Source organism: Microcaecilia unicolor, chromosome 7 (genome assembly GCF_901765095.1).
Source record: "Microcaecilia unicolor chromosome 7, aMicUni1.1, whole genome shotgun sequence".
NCBI classification, from domain to species: Eukaryota; Metazoa; Chordata; class Amphibia; order Gymnophiona; family Siphonopidae; genus Microcaecilia; species Microcaecilia unicolor.
The window spans coordinates 208,706,434-208,732,990 of NC_044037.1; the positions used below are offsets into that span (position 1 = coordinate 208,706,434).

At 42.3% G+C, this 26,557-nt stretch overlaps 1 protein-coding gene across 3 annotated transcripts in view; it reads right to left on the reverse strand.

Moving 5' to 3' along the window:
* Positions 1-26,557, reverse strand: part of GULP1 (GULP PTB domain containing engulfment adaptor 1) — a 360,071-nt gene that overhangs the window by 233,331 nt on the left and 100,183 nt on the right. For all 3 annotated transcript variants that reach the window (XM_030209287.1, XM_030209289.1, XM_030209288.1), the window contains exon 2: positions 10,849-10,924. In XM_030209287.1, the coding sequence (XP_030065147.1) occupies positions 10,849-10,885 (37 nt within the window). In that variant the 5' untranslated portion in view covers positions 10,886-10,924. The remainder of the gene's footprint in view (positions 1-10,848; positions 10,925-26,557) is intronic.

Consider the following 26,557-nt stretch of genomic DNA (forward strand, 5'->3'; position numbering starts at 1 on the left):
AATGCTTTTTTTAACATACCCTTTAAAGTTCTATTAAAACGTTCCACCATACCATTAGTTTGAGGATGGTAGGCTGCTGTACGTATATGTTGTATCCCAAAAGCCTCCCACACTTGCCTTAAGGTACTTGACATAAAGTTGGACCCCCTGTCAGTCAAAACTTCTTGGGGGAATCCCACCTCACAAAAGATCTTTATCAGTTCCCTGGCAATGACCTTCGCTGATATGCTTCTCAAAGGTATGGCCCAGGGGTACCTCGTGGCCATATCCATAACCACTAAAACATAGAGGAAGCCTCTCTGAGATTTTGTTACCGGGCCGATAATATCCATGGCTATTCTCCTCCCTGGTTGTTCCACCCTAGAAAGGGGCTTTAAAGGTGCCTTAGGGGGTAGTCGGTCTGCCACCTTCTGACAGTTGGGGCAGGACTTGCAATACCTCTCCACCTCCCCATAAACTCCTGGCCAATAAAACCGGCCCAATATCTGAGTCAGGGTAGCTTGGGAGCCCTTATGCCCCCCCAAAAGGGTGATCATGCGCGAGCCTTACTACTAGGGGACGGAAAGCTTGGGGGACTACTAGCTGTCTCCCCGCTTCAGAGTTCTCCCAATTGGGTACCCTGCGATATAGAATGTCCCCCTCTATCATGAACCCCGGGGCTTCCTGGCCCTCCCCCTGTCGGGCCCGTTCCCAGGCATATTCTAAAGTAGGGTCCGAGGCCTGCTCCCTATGAAACTGGGGAAACTGCTCGCTCAATTCTTTCGGGGCCACTGGCAGATAACTTTCTTTTCTTGCCTGCTCCAAGGCCTCCCGTCTGCCCCTCTGCTCCTTTTTTTTCAAAGCTTTCCCCTTTTTCTCTTTTCCCGGCTCCCCTAAAACCTCCCCTTGAAAAGGAAAAATACCTCCTATTCCCTCTTCCTCAGCCTCAGGGTCTCGCCGAGCCTGCGAGCGGGTAGTGACCAACACTCTTTTTTCACTAATACACTCGGTAAAGGGGGGCCAGTCCCTTCCCAAAATCATCTCCTGTGGCAGTCTGGGCAGAACGGCCACGGCTATCTCTATCTCCCCTGTGGGCCCCTTCACATGAACCCTATGGAGGGTATAACGAGTACTGGCCCCATGTATACATTGAATAGCCACTGCTCCCTCATAGGTATCCTTACCTCCTGTCCTCCTCTTTCTTATTTGTTCCCATAACCTCCTGGAGATCATGGACTGGTCTGCCCCGGAGTCTAACATGGCTACAATCGGTAAACCCTCAACCTCCACCTTAGCAGTATACCGAGGCCTAAACCCTTGGGCCACCTGCGAGGTCCATCCCTCTCGACCTGGGCAATCCCTCCGGAAGTGCCCAGTCTTCCCACACTTATAACAGATTTTTCCTTCATACGAGGAGGCCTTTCTTTCAGGGCCTGAGGGCACTACAGGCTTTTTACCCCCCCAGCCGTAATCGGGTTTCCCCCCCTGGGGATCTGTCTTAAAGAGGGAACTTTTGGAACCCCAGCCTCCCACAGGTCGGGGCTTACCCCCCTCCAGGTCGGGTTCTCCCTAATGTTGGGCTTCCAAATAACAGTCCAACCCGGCTGTCACGGCCTCCACCGTCTTACAGCCCCTTTGGACCAATCCTGCCCTAATCTCCCTGGGAAGGCCCTGCAGGAACTGCTCCACTACTAATTCTTGAAGAATCTCGCCCGTGGTGTGGCGATCAGGTTCCAACCATTTTTTTACCAAGTCCATCAGTCTAGTGGCCAGTGCTTTAGGGGTTTCCCCCTTTTCCCATTTAGTGGACCGAAACTTACGCCTATAAGCCTGGGTACTCAGTCCATACCGGTCTTTAATGGCCTCTCTCAACCTCCCATAGTTGGCAGCGTCCCCAGGAGCCAAGTCTCTAAAGGCTCCTAGAGCCTCCCCAGATAATGAAGGCACTAACCGCATGGCCCACTGCTCTTGTGGCCACCCCGCGGCCACTGCCACCCTCACGAAGGCGGTCAGGAAATCATCTACATTATCCTGCTCAGACAACTTCCCCCATGTAAGTGAGTTCAGGGATAAAGGTCCTACCGCACCGCTTCCTCCTGGCCCCTGTCCAGTTGCTCCGGCTCCACCGCCCCTGGGAGCCTCGATCCCTCGCTGAAAAAAGTCCTGGAGCATATTCAGCACCGGTTGTTGCTGCTCTCGTGCCGCCGTCAAGGAGTCTTCCACCATCTTCCCCGTCAGTTCTTGCTGTTTCTGGAACTGCATCGTCATCCACGCGAAGATCTCCTTGGGGTCCATCCTTGCTCCGGAACAGCGACTCCTGGTGGGGGAAAAAAACAGAGGACACCTCCAAGTGCGGTTTCACTACTTATGTTTCCCCTTTTTCTAGGACCCCTTTTATTTCCCCCAATCTAGGCCCCGCTTACCGGAACCCCAGACGGGTCTGCGCCTTTCTCAGCGTTGGCCCCTCCGTCGGGCTTTTCTGTCCTGCTGGTCTTGGCCTCCTCGAGATACAGGTTCGCGAAGCGATCCCACTCCTGACACCAATTGTAAAGTGGATCCTCTTTTCTCCCGGGGTTGCAGCTCTTCCGAAAAAAAAAAACCCAAACAACACAAAAAACACACTCCTGTATGGCTCCCCTTTTTTCTCAAAAAAAAAACAAAAATAAGGATCTCTCCCGGTCCCCTGGAGAGTAGCAGTAAAAAGAAAAACAAACCCAGGGCTCAATTCCACCCTGGTTTCCAATCCCAGTTCAATTTTTAGCCAAGCTTCAAAATACAGCTTAGTTTAGCCAGGCTTTCCAAAAACACAGTTCAGTTCTAGCCAAGCTTTCAAAACACAGCTCAGTCCAGCTAGGCTTTCCAAAACACAGTTCAATTTAGCCAAGCTTTAAAACACAGCTCAGTTCAGCTCGGCTTTCAAAACACAGTTCACTTTTAGCCAAGCTTCAAACACAGCTCAGTTCAGCTAGGCTTTCAAAACACAGTTCAATTTTAGCCAAGCTTCCAACACAGCTCAGTTCAGCTAGGCTCTCAAAACACAGTTCAATTTAGCCAAGCTTTAAAACACAGCTCAGTTCAGCTAGGCTTTCAAAACACACTTCAAGTTAGCCAAGCTTTAAAACACAGCTCAGTTCAGCTAGGCTTTCCCAAAACACAGTAATGGCTTTGCGCGGGCTCAAAGCCTAGGGTCCCACCCTCTTGGTCAGTCATACTCCTACCTGACCTCCTCCCGCTTGACCCGGCTTGGCCACGCTACTTTCTTGGCTTTCGCTGAGCCAGAGCTGAAAAGTCCATCGGCTCTTCCAGGGTGTTCTCCGGTTCAGTCAACTCCATAGGGCAAGGCTCACTCTCCTCCTCTTTCCCCTCAGGAGCCCAATCCATATTCTCTTCACCCCGCCCTTCTCCCAGCTGCTCACCCTTTTCTTCATTAAAGTTCTTTGGAGTCCCTTCTTTCTCCACCCACTTGTTCCACCACCTCTTCCACCAGGTTGGAGAATCAGCCTTACTCTTCCTCTGCGGCCCTCCTCTGGTGACTCCTGGGAATGCACATAGTTTCTCTTATCCCCAGGCTCCCTTGGGGCATGCTGGGAGTTGTAGTTCTTTATTTCTAGTTTCTTCCTGGGGAATGCCTGCCTATAACGGGGGTATTCTGGCCTATCCCCGGGTTCCTTTGGGGCCTTTCCTACATACTCTTTACAATATATACTTGGAGAATAATAAATAAAAGTATTTGATTGCTTATATATTATTTGGAGTCTCAGATATAGCAGAACTTTTGTATAGCAATGTTCTGTACTCCTACTGAGATATCACTGATCTGCTAATTGTACAAATAATTGATAAGACATAAGGTATCTAATTAAATTCCTAAAGAGATGCAGCCTTGGGTGATTTATTTCTTCCTAGGTATTGGTGGGTGGACCAACATATTGGGAGGGATAAACTGACGCTAAAAAAAAAAACAGGATTCAGGAAATACCAGGACAGCCTGGAGGCACCACAATGGATATACCCAGAGGTAAAAAAGTGCAGTGCAATCAGCTCCGAGACTGGGTTTAGAAGGGTGAAAGACCTACACAACTGAACTATTCAGCTAGCTACATCTACAACCAATTGCAAATACAATGGCCACAACAATGGTCCACAGTCAGGGTTCCTACTTGGATATCAGGTTTGGCATTTTCACAACTGTTCAAACATTGTTTAATATAACAGCACTCTAAATACAAGGGAAAGGGAAATGGGACTTGATATACTGCCTGAGGTTTTCGCAACTACATTCAAAGCGGTTTACATATATTCAGGTACTTATTTTGTACCAGGGGCGATGGAGGGTTAAGTGACTTGCCCAGAGTCACAAAGAGCTGCAGTGGGACTTGAACTCAGTTCCCCAGGATCAAAGTCCACTGCACTAACCACTAGGCTACTCCTCCCTAACTCTGCCACATACAATCTTATCTTTGAGGGGGAGCGGGAAAGTATCAACCAGAGGAAAAGTGCTGAGAAGCCATTAATGTAACCTAAAAACAGGCAGCCTTCTCTCCTAGGATTTCTCTGGCATTCTATTCTTCTATTCAATTGGAGTCTTATATACCTATTTTACGAACAAGGATTCACAGTGGTTTACATATAAAGGGGTCCTTTTACTAAGATGCGCCGAAATGTGGCCTCCCATGTCCAACTTGTTTTGCATAGGACATGGAATGGACTTGGTCCTTCTTCTCTGCATCTATTCTCCTGCTAGCCAAACAATACATCGTTTATCGTTTATTCTTTTTACTATACCGTTTCAAATTGTGGTTACAAAACTAAAACGGTTTACATGGTAACGGTTTACATAAGTTCCTGACCTCTACATAACTGAATTCCCCACCTTAAGAGAATTGGTTCTCCTTCTATTCAGTTCCAAATGCCTCCAAACCTTAAAAGAAGATCAAAGCACCTTCCCATATTCCAACTTCAAGTAGCCGGCTCCGATACCATGGAAACGGAGTACTGCCTAGTTGCCCCCTTGGGAATACCACATTCACTTTAGTATATTGTTGTGGTAGCAATAGAGACTTTCACAAGAAAACCATATGTCTTCAAATAGAAATAGCTTCCTATCTCATGTTACACACAACTGCAAGATCATAATAAACTGAACTCTGACCCCCTAATGTACCACTTGTCTACAAAGTCATTCATGAGACAGCTTCTTCATGTTAAACCTCCAATCCAAAGCAACTTTAAAGCTGACAAGTCAGAGAAACTGAAATCTCTATAAACCTGGAAGATGTGGAGGGGCATTTTTGAAAGGACATCCAAGTTGCAATTTGGACGTCCTTGCAAAACGTCCAAATGCAGGGGCAGGGAAACCCGTATTTTCTAAACAAGATGGACGTCCATCATTCATTTCAAAAATACCATCAGGGACGTCCAAATCGTGAAATTTTGCCGTCCCTAGACATGGACGTTTCTGATTTTTGCCGATTTTCAAAACCAAAGACGTTTATGTCAAAACGACAAAATCCAAGCCATTTGGTCGTGGGAGGAGCCAGCATTTGTAGGGCACTGGTCCCCCTGACATGCCAGGACACCAACCGGGCACCCTAGGGGGCACTGCAGTGGACTTCATAAATTGCTCCGAGGAACATAGCTCCCTTACTTTGTGTGCTGAGCCCCCCAAAACCCACTACCACAGCCCTTACGGGTGAAGGGGACACCTAGATGTGGGTACAGTGGGTTTTTGCTGGGTTTTGGAGGGCTCACTGTTTCCGCCACGTTACAGGTAGAGGGGAATGGTGCTGGGTCCACCTGTCGGAAGTGCACTGCACCCACTAAAATTGCTCCAGGGACCTGCATACTGCTGTGATAGACCTGAGTATGATATCTGAGGCTGGCACAAAATATTTTTAAAGATGTTTTTTGTTATATTTACTTATAATTTTTCCCCATTTATTCTTAGTAACGCCTTGCTCTTATTTTGTGATATAAAAAGGGCATTAATGTATCTTCGTAAGATGAATGTGATAATTTTATAATATTATGTCTGGATTTACTTAGCAAGTTTGTCTTGAATTGTAAAGTTTGAAAAGTATAAATAAAAAAAAATAAAAAAAAGATGTTTTTTGAGGGTGGGAGGGGATTGGTGACCACTGGGGGAGTAACGGGAGGTCATTCCCGATTCCCTCCAGTGGTCATCTGGTCATTTCAGGCACCTTTATGTGCCTTAGTCGTAAGAAAAACAGGTCCAGGTGCACATCAGGGACGTCCTTGTTTTTTTTCGATTATGGGTCAAGGACGTCCAAGTGTTAGGCACGCCCAAGTCCCACCTTCGACACGCCCCCTTGAACTTTGGCCATTCTTGTGAAGGAGTACAGTTGATGATGTCCTAAATCAAGCTTCGATTATACCGATTTAGACATCCCTGGGAGAAGGATGTCCATCTTCCGATTTATGTCGAAAGATGGACGTCCATCTCTTTCGAAAATGAGCCCGATAATGGCACAATTTAACAAACTGAAGAGTAGCAAATTGCCTAGACTGGATGGTATTCATCCTGGAGTACTGACAGAATCGAAAAATGAACTTGCAGAACTATTGATAATTTATCTTTAATATCAATCACAGTACCGGACGATTGAAGAGTGGCCAATGTAATGCCGATTTTAAAAAAGGTGATCCGGAAAATTATAGACCAGTGAACCTGACATCGGTGCTGGGCAAAATAGTAGAGACTATTATAAAGAACAAATTTACAGAGCATATTCAAAAGCATGGATTAATGAGACAAAGTCAACATGGATTTAGTGAAGGGAAATCTTGCCTCGCCAATCTATTACATTTCTTTGAAGGGGTCAACAAACATGTGGATAAAGGTGAACCGGTCGATATTGAGTATCTGGATTTTGACAAAGTACCTCATGAAAGACTCCAGAGGAAATTGGAGAGTCATGGGATAGGAGGTAGTGTTCTATTGTGGATTAAAAATTAGATAAAAGACAAGAAAACAGAGTTTAGGGTTAAATTGTCATTATTCTCAATGGAGAAGGGTAGATAGTAGGGTTCCACAGGGGTCTGTGCTGGGACCACTGCTTTTTAACATATTTATAAATGATCTAGAAATGGGAGTAACAAGTGAGGTAATTAAATTTGCTGAAGACACTAAGTTCTTAAATCACAAGAGCATTGTGAAAAATTACAAGAGGACCTTATGGACTGGGAAACTGGGCATCCAAATAGCAGATGACATTTAATGTGAGCAAGTGCAAATGATGCATGTGGGAAAGAGGAACCTGAACTATAGCTATGTAATGCAAGGTTCCACTTTAGGAGTCACCCAGGAAAGGAATTAAGAAAGAAAATAGAATGTTAGGTAATATTAGAAAAGGAATGGAAAACAAAAATGAGGATGTTATAATGCCTTTGTATCACTCCATGGTTCGACCACACCTCGAATACTGTGTGCAATTCTGGTCACCGCATCTCAAATAAAAAGATATAGTGGAATTAGAAAAGGTACTGAAAAGCGCAACAAAAATGATAAAGGGGATGGGATGACTTCCCTATGAGGAATGGCTAAAGCGGCTAGGGCTCTTCAACTTGGAGAAGAGACAGCTGAGGGGACATACAATAAGAGGTCTATAAAATTTTGAGCGGAATGGAATGGGTAGACGTGAATCGCTCGTTTACTCTTTCCAAAAATACTAAGACTAGGGGGCATGCAATGAAACTTCAAAGTAATAAATTTAAAATTAATCAGAGAAAATATTTCTTCACTCAACGTGTAATTAAACTCTGGAATTCGTTGCTGGAGAATATAGTAAAAGCAGTTTGCCTAGCGGGGTTTTAAAAAAGATTTGGATAGCTTCCTAAAAGAAAAGTCCATAAGCCATTATTAAAATGAACTTTGGGAAAATCCACTGCTTATTAAGCAGCATATAATGTATTGTACTGTTTTGGGATCTTGCCAGGTATTTGTAACCTAGATTGGGCACTATTGGAAACAGGATGCTGGGCTTTATGGACCTTCGGTCTGTCCCAGTATAGTAATGTTTATGTTCTTATTTTCTAACTAGTCCTTTATGATCAGAGCATCATGTTTGCTTCTCTTATAAGACCACCATTACAGCAGATGGAATCCTCATCTTTAAAACACATAACACTTAAAGTACTTTTTCTAGTCACAACCTAAGCTAGAAGAATGAGGGGCATAATTGAAAGGGACGCCCAAGTTTTGCTGAGGACGCCCTAACAAAACATTCTGGTGGAGAGCCGGGGAAACCCGTATTATCGAAACAAGATGGACGTCCATCTTTCATTTCGATAATTCGATCGAGAACGCACAAATCTTGACACTTAGGTCATCCTTAGAGATGGTCATTTCTGATTTTCGGCGATAATGGAATCTAAGGACACCAATCTGAGAAACAACCAAATGCAAGCCCTTTGTTCGTGGGAGGAGCCAGCATTCGTAGTGCACTGGTCACCCTGACATGTCAGGACACCAACCGGGCACCCTAGGGGGCACTGGAGTGGACTTCACAAATTGCTCCCAGGTACATAGCCCCTCAAAACCCACTCCCCACAACTGTACAACACCACCATACCCCTTACGGGTGAAGGGGGGTACCTAGATGTGGATACAGTGGGTTTCAAGTGGATTTTGGAGGGCTCACATTTACCACCACAAGTGTAACAGGTGGGGGGGGTTGGGCCTGGGTCCGCCTGCCTGAAGTGCACTGCACTAAAACTGCTCAAGGGACCTGCATACTGCTGTGATGGTTCTGAGTATGACATTTGAGGCTGGCACAAAATATTTTTAAAGATGTTTTTTGAGGATGGGAGAGGGTTAGTGACCACTGGGGGAGTAAGGGGAGGTCATCCCCGATTCTCTCCGGTGGTCATCTGGTCAGTTCAGGCACCTTTTTGTGCCTTGGTCGTAAGAAAAGCAGGACCAGGTAAACTCGCCCTTTTTTTTCCATTATGGGTCGAAGATGCCCATGTGTTAGGCATGCCCAAGCCCCGCCTTCGCTACACCTCCGACACGCCCCCGTGAACTTTGGTTGTCCCCACAACGGAAAGCAGTTGGGGACACCCAAAATCAGCTTTTGATTATACCAATTTGGGCGACCCTGTGAGGACGGCCATCTTCTGATTTGTGTCGAAAGATGGGCGTCCTTCTCTTTTAAAAATGAGCCTGTTAGTGACCTGCAAGCCTTAGACACAAATGAGCCATCATAATTAAGAGTGTCTTAAGTTCTAAATTCCTTCCAAACAAAAAAAAACATTTTTTCACATTAATGAAAAAATAGTATTTCCCATCTCCTACCCTAAGCCTCAACATCAGTGTGGGAAACCACACTGAGCCTGCAAATAGGTGGGAAAATGTGGGATAGAAATGCAGCAAATAATTAAATAAACTACATATTCTAGACTGTAAACAACCTCTCTCACTACACGGAAAAAGATATAGTCTATAGGAATATTTATGCAGCTTTTCATTTCATTTTGACTCAAATGGACTTAGTATTCCAGTGGGAAAGCATGTACTAGCAAATCTGATAGCATCATATACACCTAGTTGAGATCCATCTCATCAACAGAGTAAATCATTATCAAATCAGAGCCACTGCTGCTATCTTAGCTCTCTTAAATTTATCTAGAGTTTCTGCAAAGCAGCTACCAGTCCTCATTCCAATAACTTCATTTCACACTACAGCTTGGACCAGTTTTGTCAGACAGTCAGACACAGTGCATTTTGTCAAACAGTACTGAACAATCTGTCCTTATGAACTGTGCAAGTCTTGACCCAACATACGAATGGGTTGCTCCATTACATTAAGACAATTAGCACAGAAGCAGAGCAGCCCTGAACTTCAGAGTAACCCACTGGTGTGCCTGATTGAATCCTGCTTGTCAATGGATAAGGCAAAGTTACTTATCTGTAACAGATGTTCTCTGTAGACAGAAAGACTAATTAAGTACAAAATCCCAGCTGCCTCCTTGACAAGCTGATTCTAAGTTTTAAACTAACAGAGGAGATGGGGGCACATCTGTGCATGGGAACAGCCACACATATTCAGAAGTTTAGTCTATTTCTAAGCCTCGTTCTGTTCCAGCATCGTCAGATGATTTCACCCACGTATGTGCCTGATTAATCCCACTGTCTATGGAGAACATCAGTTACAGGCAAGCAAATGTGCTTTTATGCTTTTTAAAAATTATTATTATATATTCCTGGATCAAATACTGAGAGAGAGAGAGAGAGAGAGCGAGACCTTTATCTGACAGCTGTTTGTAACATCATATATACCACCGTTTGTTCAGAAAGCGATCAAGAATAAATGGGGCTACTGAATTAATGGTAGAACTGACAAAGTGCTGAAAGCATAGCACTTGAAATAGATCTAAAGAGAAATACATTCTGCTGGCACCACAGTGCTCAATCTCTACTCAAAGAGATGTGAGTTTATAAAACAGGGAACTTAACAGTTTGTGGATTATGAATCACAGAGATGGATTCAAAAGAATAAGGAAAATAATAGAGTGGGGTAGTATAAACACAAAAACTAAACAATGGATTTTTCCAAAGATCTCTCATCCCAATGTTTCTCTTAGAAATCTATTTAAAACATACATAATTGGACTGACTTCATAAAAAATTAAAGAAAATATCCTCATCTATGCAATCAGTCTAGTCTACCCATTTTCCTTTCACTTGACTGTAATCCCAGGAAAGTTATTACTTTCAAGTCAGACTTTATAAAGAACAACTCTTTATCCACATACCAAATTACTCATGTGTCATACCGATATTGAAATTACAGTAAAAGCAGAAATTATAGCATACAGAAACCAGTTTCCAATACAACACAAATATCATACCTTTTTTCCTGCTAAAGGCACGATTCATGTTGAGCATCAGATAAGGAGACAGATTTCAGCTTTACTGTACTTGTACCTGAAAACACATACATAATTTTGCATTAGCTAATTAACTGCTGTTCTTTCGGAATTCTGCTAAATCAATCACATATCTGAATTTGACAAGAAAAACCCCTTTCCCCCATATGTAAGGCTTGAGGAAGCATGGCAGCAGAAAAAAAAATAATTTATTATATGTATGCAGACACAATTACAGAAAAGTAAATATTCATGGGAGACTAGCCCATTTCACAAATATTTATATAGCAGACTTATGGATACACTATGCTCTGTCAACATATAGAAAGGCTAGGGGGCGCTGTTGAGATGATGATTGAGGTGGACACTTAAAGCATTTTGCTCCTCCATTCTTTTTTCTAGAACATTGTACCAAGAGTTGAAAAAAAAAAAAACTTTTTTCTCCTCCTTTGTAATAATTTGCTGCAGCCAATTAGCAGAACGAGCCATTTTAGATCTAGAGTGTCTAGCCAAATATCAATAGGAAAATTAAGATCACCTGCTATAATAATAGGTATAGGATCAAAGGTTTGATTTTAAAAATCAGGTGAATCAGCATACTACTACTACTGCTTTAACAATATACAAATGATGTCGACGACAAAACTGAATAACCCTGACTTATCAAACCTGTTACAGACCTGATATACAAATGATGTCAACGACAAAACCAAATAAACTGGGGGGGCGCTGTTGAGCCACTGATGAGATCAGACGCTTGAAGAACTCTCTCCTCTGTATTTTTCTAGAAAATCGTTCCAAACTATAGGCAGAATTTTTTCTTCTAAAACTGCTTATGTTCAGATCCTGAATGCACAATGTCTCTATCTAAAGTCAACCAAATCGGAATCTCTGAGTTTAATACAGTCCGGATCTAAACAAACAAAAACTGATCCACCGACGCCAGAGAAGGCCACACACGCGAAACTACTGCATTCTGCTTCAGATATCATCATGGAAGAAATCAGCGCCCTAAAAGAACTTACAACTAAACATTATCAAACTACATTCGATCTGAAAACAGAACTGCAAACTCTTACCTCTTCTTTATCGGCTTTCCAGGTCAGGATTGAAAAGTTAGAGACGCGTACAGATCAATCCACTCTCAATATGGAGCAGCATCAGGAAAGAACAGATCAGCATATTCGCAAATTGGAATTGGAGATAGAAGCCCTCTCTAACAGGAATCGAAGAAACAATATTAGAATTATTGGTTTGAAGGAAGGAGCGGAAGGGTTGGACATGGCTAAATTCCTTACAACGTGGATCCCCCAAATTCTTCAATTATCCTCGGATCTTCCGTTGCAATTTCAAAGAGCACACAGATCACAATCGCAGCTTAGGCAAGGATCTCAGCAACCATGTCCTATTGTGGCAAAACTCCTGCGTTTTCCACAGGCACTGCAGGTTTTAACTGCAGCACGGAATTCAGATAATCTTAAGTTTGATAGGAAACAATTTCTAATTGTATCCGATCTGGCCAAAACCATAGCCAGGAAACGGAAGGCTTTTCTGGAGATGAAGACCCGTCTCAAGTCTCTAGGCGCCAGATATGGATTACAGTACTCTGCCCGCATGACAGTAACTTTACATAATTCCACCAATTTTTTTTATTCTCTGGAACAACTTCAGCAGTTCTTAGATCAACATCAATCAATTGGAATGGATACATGGCTTATCCTCTCTTTTGTAATTGTCTATATTCCAGGTATTCAGCATAATTGTTTCTCAAAATGGAGTCTCCCCTCTTTCTCTCTTTTGCAAGAATCTCATAACTCTTGATTGCTATACTCACGTTAATTAGGTCTAAACCCTATTTCTCCAAAAAGTGTTATACTTCAAATGATTATAATTTCTCCTTTATTTCACTTAGTTAGATGATTATGGAAAATGACCTCCTGCTAGATATGTGTGCGTATGACTAAGGTTATATATACATATATACGTATGTATAAAAGTGTGTTTACAGGCTCTTGTGAAAATGTCCAAATAATTATAGGCACATGCATGCACATGTTTATTCACCCTGGTCTCCGACTATATGTAGGACATGACGCAATAATTCACTATTTCCTGTTATTCAAGCATTTTATCTCATTCTTTATGAGAAGAATAACTCTGCTATTACTATGTGAAAATTCTAATAACTTTGTTATTTTTAGGTTTGGACAGACAACTCTTTATCTTTTTATTGTAGCACAATACAGGGATGTCTTTGAGTGTTCTCTCATCTTTACTTTCAGTCTCACTTTCTTTGTTGAACTACCTATTTAGTTCTTTATGCCATTTCTCTCTATTTCCTGTTTAGTATGCATATTGCAGTCAACATTCTCGAATCATTCACTACTGTGGACTACTAACACTTGACATGTATTTCTTTATAAATTATAATGTCTCAAAGCGGCACTGATTTTCCTATTAACATAGTCCAAAAAGCAAAACAAAAAAGTACCAGGAGCCTTAAAAAAGGGGGGGGGGGGGGGGGGAATAAAACCTTTAATCATGTGTTTTGAGGAACAAATCTTTGAAAGGACCTGACACGGTCCGTGTTTCACCGCTGAGCGCCTGCGTCAGGGGTCACGAAGTGTAGCACAGTGCGTATGGCTGTATTATAAAATTTAGTGCATTTAATGGAAGCAATATGCTGCGCCGTCGTGCTGTCCCTTCAGGAAGAAATCATATAAATGCCAAAACTTCACTTAAAATCAATAAGAAATACTCTCATGAACACACTCCTCTAGTCACGAGTTCAGTAAAGCTCCCTCTCTTTGCTGCCTATTAACATAGTGACATGGAATGTAAATGGTTTAAAAGTTCTTATATATCTTAAAAAACTCAAACCAGAAATTATTTTCTTACAAGAAACTCATTCTCCAAATACTACACGATTTTTTATGGCTGGACAGTTCAACATTCCTATGGATTATCACCTAGATAGATACTCACAAATCAAACTATCATCTTCTAAATCATTTACCACTTTACACTCATTTATTGACCAGTTGCACCTTGTTGACCCGTGGAGATTATGCAATCCTACCTCTAAAGAATTACCTTTTTTTCTGCTCCACATACAAGTTTTTCCAGATTGGACTACTTCTTAATTTCCAATTCTCTTAAGACCTCCTCCATCTCACCTATAGTAGTTTCTGATCATGCACAGGTCTCCTTAACTCTAAATTGGTTAGCCTTTTCTCCCAAGAAGTCTCCGTTATGGAGATTATCCCCTAATCTTCTTAGTGATGGGGAAGTTTTTTCAAAAATTAAATCTTTCATTGAGCAAATTTTTCAAAATAAATACTCCTACTTTAATAAACACCAATACGGTTTGGGAAGCTTTTAAAGCTCCACTGAGGGGTGAATTTGTTTCTTTGGCTTCATACAAGGCAAAAAAAAAAGATAAAACTCAAATTACGGAATTGGAATCACAAATCAAAGTTACAGAAGCTAATTATATTCAGTCAGGGAATACTCTTTTACTCAATACCCTCTGCAACTTAAAATACAAATTAAATAAACTGCTTAGTCTTAAAGCGGGACAAGAAATTTTTGAACTGCGTTCTAAATATTATGCTGAAAAAGATAAAAGTAGTACATTACTAACAAATTATCTGAAAAGGAAACGACTCAAAGTTCAAATTCCTGCTATTAAATTGTCTAAACAATAAACTAGTACGTCGAGAGAGGACATTTCTAAGGCATTTTATGATTTCTATTCCAACTTGTACCAATCAGAATCCCTTAATACTCATAGCAATGTATATAAATTTTTATCCTCAATTGAGAGGCCGCAATGGTCGGAGAATGATATTGAATCCCTTCGAAACAGATCACAGAGGAAGAGCTTCACCATGCAATTAGAGACACCCCTAAAAAGAAAACTCCAGGATCAGATGGGATTCCGATAGAGTCCTATAAACTTTTCAAAACTGATCTCTCACATATTCTCCTTTCGCTCATTATCTCCAGATAATGTATCACACAGCTTATTCTCCGAAGCAATTATCACTGTAATACCTAAACCTAACAAGGACCTTATGTTAGTCTCTAACTACTGCCCTATTTCTTTATTAAATGGACTACAAACTTTATGCTAAAATTTTAGCAAACAGAATCAAAAAATTTATTTCAAAAATCATACATCCCAATCAAATTGGATTTACGCCAGGTAGGCTTATCAGTGATAACACACGTCTGTTTCTCCATATCTCTCACATGGCTGTCTCTTGTGAGGAACCCTTAGTAATCTCTAGATGTGGAGAAAGCCTTTGATAGGGTAGAGCGGGACTACCTATTCACAACTTTGAAATGGTTTGGATGGCCTCCTGAATTTCTAAGTAAAATAAAAACATTATATGCCAATCCTATAGCCAGAGTTATTACAAATAATTCACTGTCAGACAAAATCAGTCAAACGTGGCACAAGGCAAGGCTGTCCCCCTCGTTCCTTATCTTTTTAATGTAGCACTTGAACCTCTCCTAATTGCAATAACAGCCCATCATGCTACAAAAGGTATTGTTTTATAGAGATCTTGAAGTCAAATGCTCAGCATATGATGTTTTATTGTACCTCTCTCATCCTTATAGTTAAATACCTGAGCTTCTTCAAGTTATTAATACATTTTCATATTTATATTTTTCTGGCTACAAAATCAATCAACAAAAGACTGAGCTTCTCCTGCTAAATTCTTATGCTCTCCCTGATCTCGCAGTTTCCTTTGGTTTGGTCCAGACCAAAAATTAGATACCTAGGAATTGATCTGTATACTTCCCTGACTGATACCATTGAATATAATGCTGAGGCAATTCTTAATTTCCTTAAGCTACTACTGCATTCTTGGCATCCCCTTTCTCTCTCCTGGTAGGGTTGCCTTGAAACTATTAAAATGATAGCTCCCAAAGTCAACTACATTCTCAGTGTGCTCCCCATAATGTTCCCGTTATCATTCTATAAGTTGTTAAGTAGTTTCTTATGGAGGAATAAAAGACCCAAAATAGCTATTAGAAAACTTAAAATCACTAAAGATACTGGAGGTGTATTGATCCCAGATTTTCTCAACTATCACAAATCCTTTATCTCTTAACAAGGTTGCAACTGGGTTTTCCAAAAGACTGACTATAAACCAATTTGGTTAACATTTGAAGAAGTTATGGTGCATCCATTTGCTCTCCCAATGTTACTCTCTTCTATTTGCTTATCTTCTCAGAGCATAGACCCTACAATCTCTGCTACTGTTAAATCTTTCTCATCGTCTTTCCTCATGTCACTATGGTATAATACATATATACTAATAAACAAACTCCATTTCTTTTGGAAAGAAAGGATTGATAAAGGAATTTAGACTGTCTCAGATATAATTCATAATAAGTCTTTTCGACCTCTCTCAGATTTAGAAGAAAAATTTTCTTTACCATCGTCTGCTTATTACAAATGGCTACAGTTAAACTCATTGTATTGCTGCCTCTCCTGTTTTTTTCCCAATTGTCACCTCAGCAGCCTTCTCTCTATAGCATTGCACAATCTCTACTTATAGAAGGCCACACTGCATCAAAGATATACAAAATGTTAACAAAATCAACATATAATTTTAATGTGGTGCTCCAAAACAATTGACAAACAGATACAGGACAAGTTCTAGTTGAAGAACAGTGGTTTTATTTTTAGTCGAAGATGTTGAAACTGTTGTCCTGTGCATCAATTCTCTAATCTATGTACTTTTCTACCACAGAATCAATTGGACACCTCGTAAATTAACAAGAGGTAGTCTTCGCCGTTCAGATAAATGTAGGCATTGTTCTCAAAAAACAGGCACTCTACTTCACATGCTATATGAATGTGAACACATGTTCAAGTTCTGGGAAAACATATGGTCTATTATACAAAAGATCTTGTCATTGGATTGCGCTTTATCATCTTCGATAGTAATTTTCAAATCATGCTCACAGCAACTTAACCTCACAACTTCGCAAGCAAAGTTATTGGGTATTTTACTTACTGTAGCTCAAAAGCACATTTTACTCAATTGGAAATCTAATCATTTGCTTAACCTTCACTTCTGGTGGAATTCAGTTTTGCAGTATCAAAAATTGGAATTTTCTATAGCGGAGAAGCAGCATACAATACTCTCCAAAAAGAAAATTTGGGATCCCTTGGAACAATATTTACAAGCTCGCTAAGATATGTTTTAGTCCACCAAATATTGGAAAACATTTTATTCTCATTGAATGATTGAATGGCATACTAACAATATTCTTATTCTTTTTTCTCTTTTTGTATTGCATATTTGTGTTATTGTGTTATTATTCTGTTGTGTTTTTCCAAAAACTCAAAATATATTGCAAAAAAAACCCCCGAATAAACCTGTCTTAACAAACCTGTTACAGACCTGATCAAAGACTAAGCAGGACTCACCATCACCTGAAAAGCTCCGATCAAAAAATCAACACCATCATCCTCACACACATATTGATGGATAAAATAAGGGCACTAAGAGATCTTACCTCAAAACATTTTGATGCGACATGTGAACTAAAAAATAATATGCAGGCACTCATCGCATCAATATCGACCTTCCAACTCAGAGCTAAATCACTAGAAACACGTGCTGATCAGACTACACTACTGCTGGCGCAACATCAAGAACAGACTCAAAAATAGATTTATAAGCTAGAAAGGGAGATTGAAGACCTCTCTAATCAAAGTAGATGAAATAATATCAGGATAATTGGTCTCAAAGAAGGTGTGGAAGACACTGATATGATACGCTTCCTGAAAACATGGCTGCCTGATCAGCTGCATCTTGACAAAACTGTCTCCTTGCAATTTGAGCAAGCACATAGAACACTCACAGGCCTTAAACAAGGACTTCAACATCCTAGACCTGTGTTTGCTAAACTACTTTCCTTTCCACTAGCTTTACAGCTCTTAACAGCAGCACGGAACATCATTGATCTGAAAAACATGGGTAAGAAACTCTTAATCGTTCCTGATTTGGCACAAACAATGGCCTGCGATATAACCCAGATTCAAAGCTATAGGCACGCAGTATGGACATCAATATCCTGCCCGTAGGAATGGAAAAATAAATAATGCCACAAAACCTTTTGATTCACCAGATGAGCTTACGCTTTTTTTAGACCAGATACAGTCAGAAGAAATGTCTCCATAAACCTGTGTGTGTATTTATATTTACTGGTAACACTGATACAGCCTTTTCTCTATTGTATATAACAATATGCTTATAATTTAATATGATGTACAATAACATGTTGTTTACATACAGGGGCATTTTCAAAAGAGAAGGGCGCCCATCTTCCGACACAAATCGGGAGATGGGCGTCCTTCTCTTAGGGTCGCCCAAATCGGCATAATCAAAAGCCGATTTTGGGCGCCCTCAACTGCAGTCTGTCACAGAGACGACCAAAGTTCACGGAGGCATAGCGAAGGTAGGACTGGGGCGTGCTTAAGAGATGGGGGTCCTCGGCTAATAATGGAAAAAAGGGTGTCCCTGACAAGCATTTGGTCAACTTTACTTGGTCCATTTTTTTTCACGACCAAGCCTCAAAAAGGTGCCCAAACTGACCAGATAACCACCGGAGGGAATTGGGGATGACCTCCCCTTACTCCCCCAGTGGTCACCCATCCTCAAAAATTTTTTTTTTTTAATTTGCCAGCATCAAATGTCATACCCAGCTCCATGACAGCAGTATGCAGGTCCCTGGAGCAGTTTTAGTGGGTTCAGTGAAGGCAGGCGGACCCAAGCCCATCCCCCCCTACCTGTTACACTTGTGCTGGTAAATTTGAGCCCTTCAAAACCCACCCGAAACCCACTGTACCCACATGTAGGTGCCCCCCTTCACCCCTTAGGGCTATGGTAGTAGTGTACAGTTGTGGGGCGTGGGTTTTGGAGGGGGGAGGTTGTGGGGCTCAGCACCGAAGGTAAGGGAGCTATGCACCTGGGAGCAATTTGTGAAGTCCACCACAGTGCCCCCTAGGGTGCCCGCTTGGTGTCCTGGCATGTGAGGGGGACCAGTGCACTAGGAATGCTGGCTCCTCCCACAACCAAATGCCTTGGATTTGGTCATTTTTGAGACAGGCGTCCTCAGTTTCCATTATGGCCAAAAACCAGGGACGGCCATCTCTAAGGTCGACCATCTCAACATTTAGGTCGACCATCTCTAAGGTCGACCTAAATGTTGAGATTTGGGCGTCCCCGACCGTATTATTGAAACGAAAGATGGACGCCCATCTTGTTTCGATAATAGCGGTTTCCCCGCTCCTTCACGGGGCTGTCCTGCAGGGACGCCTTCAGGAAAACTTGGGCGCCCCGTTCGATTATGCCCCTCCACATCTCCGTATCCATCTCTGATTTACACCAGCTATAAAACAAATATCACTGTATTTACTTGTTAGGTTTAAAATATATTAATTACATTTAAGACCAAATAGTGTTAAATACATCATTATATTTAATGTTAATTAATCTCTTGAGGCTCTGTTTAGAAAGCAGCGCTAAGGGCGTGTTAGCATTTTTAGCACACACTAATTAGCATGCGCTAAACGCTAAGTTGCCCATAGGAACATATGGGCCACTATCGTTTAGTACGCACAAATTTTAACACGGGCTAAAAACACTAGAGCGGCTTAGTAAACAGGCCCTTGGTATCTATCCTCTGATTGTCAATTTGAAATATTAATGGGGGATCTTCGAGGGTTTTTCTTGTCCTCACTTAGCAGCACTGTTTCACATTTATATGCGGTGGGTTGAGCTTAAGGTTCTTTATACCTTTTGTTTTTTTCATCACTCAGCTATGCTATACTATACTACTGCACTCATTATTTCTACATGCTATTTACAAGCAATCAATATGGTAATTTCAATATCAACTTCTATATACTTCTCATAATATGGCAAAACCTGCTCTAACACTTCCACTGACTATAGTCTCCTGGAATGTGAACAGATTAAAGCATCCTATTAAAAGAAAAAAAGCACTATTGCATCTTTAAAAAATGAAACCAGAAATCATATTTCTCCAGGAAACTCATTCACTTTGTAATTGAATATCTTCCTTTATAGATGCTCCTTCAGATGGTAGGAAAAATGTTTCATAAAAATTTACACTACCAAATTATAAAACAAGTAATAGACCCCCTAGGCAGACCGATCATTCTTAAGGTTAATATACACAACACTCCTGTACTTCTGTTTGATATTTATACCCAAAATACTGATTCACCTGAAATTTGTTTTAATAAAACCTTTGATCCTATACCTATTACTGTAGAAGGTGATCTTAATTTCCATATTAGACACTCTAGATCTAAAATGGCTCCTTCTAAATCCTCTGTCACTCTAATTTCCTTAATGTTGCAATTACAACTGTTAAAGCCTTGGAGATTACAACTTCCAAACTCCACAGAGAGTATACATTTTTCTCCTCACCTTATAATAATTTCTCAAGACTGGACTATTTCCTAATGGAGCTCATTTTCAAAAGAGAAAAACATCCAAAAAGTGGCATACGTCTGCATTTGGACATTTTTCTCACAAAAACATCCACATTGGTATTTTCAAAACCAATTTTTAGACGTTTTTCTATGAAGTCCATCAGAAGTGTGTTCAAATCACAAGGGGGTGTGTCAGGGGCATGTTAAAGGCGGGTTTGGGTATTCCTAAAACTTGGACTTTTTCAGCCATAATGGAACACAACAAAACTGTCCAGGGCTAAAACTAAAACGTTTTCAGCTACACCTGTTTTTATAACGAATAAGGCACAAACAGGTGCCCTAAAAGACCAGATGACCGCTGGAGAGAATCAGGGATGACCTCCCCTTACTCCCTCAGTGGTCACTAATCCCCTCCCACCCACCCCCCAAAATGTGATTAAAAACATTACTTGCCAGTCTCTATGTCAGCCTCAGATGTTATAGTCAGGTGAATTAGAACAGCATGCAGGTCCCTGGAGTAGTCTAGTGGTGGGTGCAGTGCACTGCAGACAAGTGGACCCAGGCCCATACCTCCCTTTACCTGTTACACTTGTGGATGAAACTGTGAGCCCTCCAAAACTCACCAGAAACGCACTTTACCCACGTATAGTTGCCCCCTTCACCCATAAGGGCTATGGTAGTGATGTACAGTTGGGGGGTAGTGGGTACTGGGTGGGATTTGGAGGGCTCAGCAGACAAGGTAAGGGAGCAATGGTGAGATGTGTACCTGGGAGCATTTTATGAAGTCCATTGCAGTGCAACAGAGTGCCCTACTGGTTTCCTGGGATGTCAGGGGGACCAGTCTACTAAAAATGATGGCTCCTCCTACATCCCAATGGTTCATTCTGTGCGCTTTCAAAAATGGACCAGAAAACAAATGACCTTCTTTTCTATTCAGATTTTGGAGATTTTTTGCAAAACGTCCAAAGTCAGACTTAAGCATCATATCAAAAAAGCTCCTCCACATTACATTTATTAATCAATTTCTACTTCTAATATTTTACCAATTATTATCTCTGATCATGCACCAATTTGTCTGACTTTATTCTGGAAAGCACCAACACCACCCAAATCTCTTCTATGGAGACTTAGTTCTACAATCTTTTGACGATGAACAAATAAGAATATGCTCCGACCACCATGGCACTGCCTAGTTAGTGCCAGGGAGGTCCAAGGGCAGAGTCACGAAAAACTGGCTGTTATCTCCAGTGGTAAATGGAATCCTCTCAGTGGAAAGGAAAGTGAGCAGTGGAGTTCCTCAGGAGTCCGTGCTGGGGCCAATTCTGTTTAATATATTTGTGAGAGATATTGCTTAAGGATTGGAAGGAAAGGTTTGCCTTTTTGCAGATCACATGAACATAGCCAATAGAGTGGCTTCCCTGGAGGGAGTAGAAACAATGAGAAGGTATCTCCAAATGTTAGAAGAATGGTCGAGGGTCTGACAGTTAAAATTTAGTACTGACAACTCAATCCAGAAACCTCCAAATAATTTCTAACAAACGAAACAAAAATAATATAAAATTATAATAGTGATAAGTTCTCAGTTTTTTTGGTGCATTACACAGACCGGAGTCACCAACAGATATAATGGCACCACACCACCAATATAGCACTGATCTCTATCCCTCCATGTCATATATTCAAATTCAAAACTTCTTAACATGGATTATCCAAATTCATGAAAAATATGACATCTTGGAGCACTGACATATAAGAACAGACTGCACAAGCGCTAGCGTTTTCATATTTTGTCCCGGTTGGAGTATAGTTCCACCTTTTGGTCAGCCAAACTCCAGCTGCAGATACGTTCTCCTGAGGACGCCGTTCTAGGCGAAACATGAACCATGTTAACATATTAAATGGAACTTGTTCTTCATGAACCATCAGAGGACAATAACATTTTAAAGTTAAGAAGTTTGATCCACAAGTACTAATTGCACTAGCATGAGGTCGCTATTATAAAGCATTACACTCCATGGGCTTTTGACCGAGAGCAGCACACCATCCTAGAGGGAATATCACAGCGTTCCAAGATAAGTGTACAGTTGGGGGTAGTAGGTTTTGGGTGGGTTTTAGAGGGCTCAACAGACAAGATAAGGGAGCAATAGTGAGATGTGCATATGGAAGCATTTAGATGAAGAAGTCCACAGCAGTGTCCCCTAGGGTGCCCCAATGCTCTCCTGGGATGTCTGGTGGACCAGTCTGCTAAAAATGCTAACCCCTCCTACATCCCAATGGTTTGGTTTGTGCTTTTTTAACTTGTGTGGGTTTTTTTTTTTAATTGTCTAAAAAGATAAACATACACAGCACAAAACCTTGTTCAAAATGGTATTTTCAAAAAAAAAAAAAAAAAAGATATTTTTCATTTTTCAAATATGGATATATTTCCTATTTTGGATTTGGTATGTTTAGCGCAAAACATCCAAAGTCTGACTTAGACGCTCTATCGAAAATACACCTCATAGTAACCTATGGAACTTTGTAAGTCTAAGTGCTTTGAAAATGAGCCCCATAAGTAATTTTGAGCACTATAATTATTTTTCTATTAATTCCAGTATGGCATGGAATGCCTAAAATGGACATACAGAACAAAATGGCAAAGTATAATCATTTTCAGGAACTTCAACTGCTAAAAGAAGTCATATCTAGACCATCTTGCCAGGGCCGTGCCGATGCGGTAAGCGAGGTAAGCGCCACAGGGGGGCGCCCACCTCTGGAGGGCGCCGCCGCGGTGCTTACCCTCGCCCCGCGCCGCCGAGGCCTTTATATCTTTTGGTCGCAGCAGCATCAGTAAAAGCGCTGCCGACCAGTGGCATAGCAAAGGCGGGGCGGTGGGGGCGGTCCGCCCCGGGTGTCACCAGAAAGGGGGGTGCCGCTGCTCCCGCTGCTCTTCATCCTGTCACCCCCCCCCCCCCCGCACCAGCCCTTTAAAAATAAATTGCCGACGCGATAGCGAGCGCAGCACCTCGTGTGGAAGTAAAAGAAGCGGATCCGATCATCTCATTGGGCCTTCCCTCACTGTCCCGCCCTCCTCTGACGCAACTTCCTATTTCCTCTAGGGCGGGACAGTGAAGGAAGGCCCAATGAGATGATCGGATCCGCTTCTTTTACTTCCACATGAGGTGCTGCGTTCGCTATCGCATCGGCAATTTCTTTTTAAAGACCGGGTGGCAGGGAGAAGACGAGGCAGGGTGAGGGTGGGGGACAGATGGGGTGAAGGTGGGGGGGACTTGGATAGCAGAAGGGACTGGGTGGGAGACAGATGGGGTGAGGGTGGGGGGCACTCGGATGAGCAGAAGGGACTGGGTGGGAGACAGATGGGGTGAGGGTGGGGCACTTGGATAGCAGAAGGGACTGGGTGGGAGCCAGATGGGGTGAGGGGGACTCGGATGGGCAGAAGGGACTGGGTGGGAGACAGATGGGAGAAGGGGCATGGAGCTGGAACTGGGGTCTGAAAAGTGAGCAGGAGGGAGAATGGGGTCATGCCTGGGGCAGGGGTAGATGGGAGAATCAATGGATCTGGAACTAGGGGCAGCCGCAGGTGGGAACTGGGAGCCGAAAAGAGGGGGCAGTGAGAGAGGGGGGATAGATCCTGGATGGAATGGGGAGTGAGAGGGAGGGCAGACCCTGAATGGATGGCAGGGGGAAAGAGAGAGGGCAAATGGTGACTCGAAGAAGCAGAGAGAAAGGGTAGACAGTGGATAGAAGGGAGTGAAAGAGCAGACAGTAGATAAAAGGGGGCAGAGATAGAGGGCAAATGCTAGAGGGAAAGGAGAGAGAGAGGGCAGATGGAAGGGGGAGAGAGAGATGGCAGACTGGGGCAGATGGTGGATGGAAGGGGCAGAAATAGAGGGCAGATGTGGATGGAAGGAACATTAGAGAGGGCAGACACTGGATGGCAGAGAGAGAGCGAAGACAGATGCTGGATGGAAGGAAGACAGGGAAAAGAAGATGAGGAAAGCAGAAACCAAAGACAACAAACTGTAAATATATATTTTTATTATTTTGCTTTCGGATATAGTATTTTAGCTGTGTTAATAAATGTTTATAAATAGAACATGTAAATAAGGTAATCTTTTTATTGGACTAATTTTAATACATTTTGACTTAACTTTCAGAGAACAAAACCCCCTTCCTCAGATCAGGATAGGATACTGTAACAGCACTACACTGTATTGACCTGAGGAAGGAGATTTTGGCCTCTGGAAGCTAAATGTATTAGTCCAATAAAATGGTATTATTTTATTTTCTGTATTTGTTTTATTTCTATTTGTTAATTTGTAAAGTGGTGATTGGTATTTGTTAGTTTTTTCAAATTTACATCTGCTGTCTTTATATTTTGCACAGTACTAGGGGACAGTTTCTGTTTCTGTGGTGTTGCATTGTATGCCGAGTCTGGCATCGGGGGTTCAGTTTAATTTTTGTCTAAATAGAAAGTTTATGATTACTTATTCTATAGTGGATTAGGGTGTATCTGTGTTTGTGAAAAAGACATGGCTTTCAGTTGGCATTGACTGTGCAGGATTGACGATCTGTACTATTCTGTCTGGTTTCGTTTTACAATAGGTGAATTGATGTTGTAGTGCTCACTGTAGTGCTTAAGATGCTTTCCTTTTCCTTGTGTGACTCGTAGAAACGACTGCTTATGGTATGGTAAAATTGCTCTATAGGTCGTGAGTGTTTTGTATTCTCGGTATGCCTAGTACTGGATTTGGGGGGGGGGGGGGTGTTAAACAATGACCGGCCCCGGGTGTCAACTACCCTAGCTACGCCACTGCTACCGTCTCCCTTCCCTTGCACTCGTTGGTTCCCTCAGTGTCCCGCCTTCTTCTGACGTCAGAAGAAGGCGGACACTGAGGGAACCAAGAGCGCAAAGGGAAGGGAGACGTCGGCAGCGCTCCGCTTTCACTGACGCTGCTGCAACCGGAAGTAAAAGATTTAAAGGCCCCAGGGTGCGGAGGGAAGGGCAGAGAGGCATGGATGGGAGGGCAGAGAGGCATGGATGGGAGGGCAGGGCCCAGGGAGAGGACAAATTGCTGGAAGGGGAGGGGAGAGAGGATTGCTGGCTATGGATGGAGGAGGGAAGGGCAGAGAGGGACAAGGATGGACATAGGGGCCCAGGGAGAGGACAAATTGCTGGAAATGGAGGGGAGGGGAGAGAGGAGGCAAGGATTGCTGGCTATGGATGGAGGAGGGAAGGGCAGAGAGGGACAAGGGGGCCCAGGGAGAGGACAAATTGCTGGAAATGGAGGGGAGGGGAGAGAGGAGGATTGCTGGCTATGGATGGAGGAGGGAAGGGCAGAGAGGGACAAGAATGGACATGGATGGGAGGGCAGGACCCAGGGAGAGAGGAGAAATTGCTGGAAATGGATATAGAGCAAGAAATGAAGAAGAAAGGAGAAAAGTAAAAAAATAAATGGAAAGGAAGCCCTGGAAATGGAGTTAAGAGGACAGATAGCAGCAGAATCAGATACTGGACCAGCATGATTGAAAAAAGAAAGTCACCAGACATGAAAGGTAGAAAAATTTATTTTATTTTCATTTTAGCGTTTGGAATATATCCACTTTGAGAATTTACATCTGCTATCTGTTTTCTTGTTCTTTAATATAAATATGTAAATTCACAACAATGGAGCTTTTCCACCAGGAATGAATTCTCCTACTTTTCTTCAGTGGGATGCTCATGGTCTTCATTATTTGTTTCAATGCTTAACAGAGGAAGGCTGTTTAAAATCCTTCACCTCCCTGCAAGAGGAATAACATTTACCTGCTCATGACATCTATGCTTATTTGCAGCTCAAGCATTATGCAGCCTCATTGCCCACAGCTTGCCTTACAGAGGAAATTATATGTGCATCTCTCCAGTGCTTACACCTTAAACTCTCAGCGCAAAGTGCCTTTGCGGTTTCATCATCGTCATCTCCAGGACAAATACCCCTATGCGGGACTACTTGCCCCTTCTTCAGGCCTGGTCCCAAGACTTGGGTGCCACACTGGAAGAGGACTGGCTGTTGCAGGGCCTCATAAATCTGTGGTCCCATACTGAAAATCTTTCCTTTCGGGAGATGCAATGTAAAATAGTTCTGTGCCTTTATGTTTCCCCCCAAGAAGGTGTACGTGTTACATTTTCATCTGACTGCAAACTGCCCAAAACATGGGACT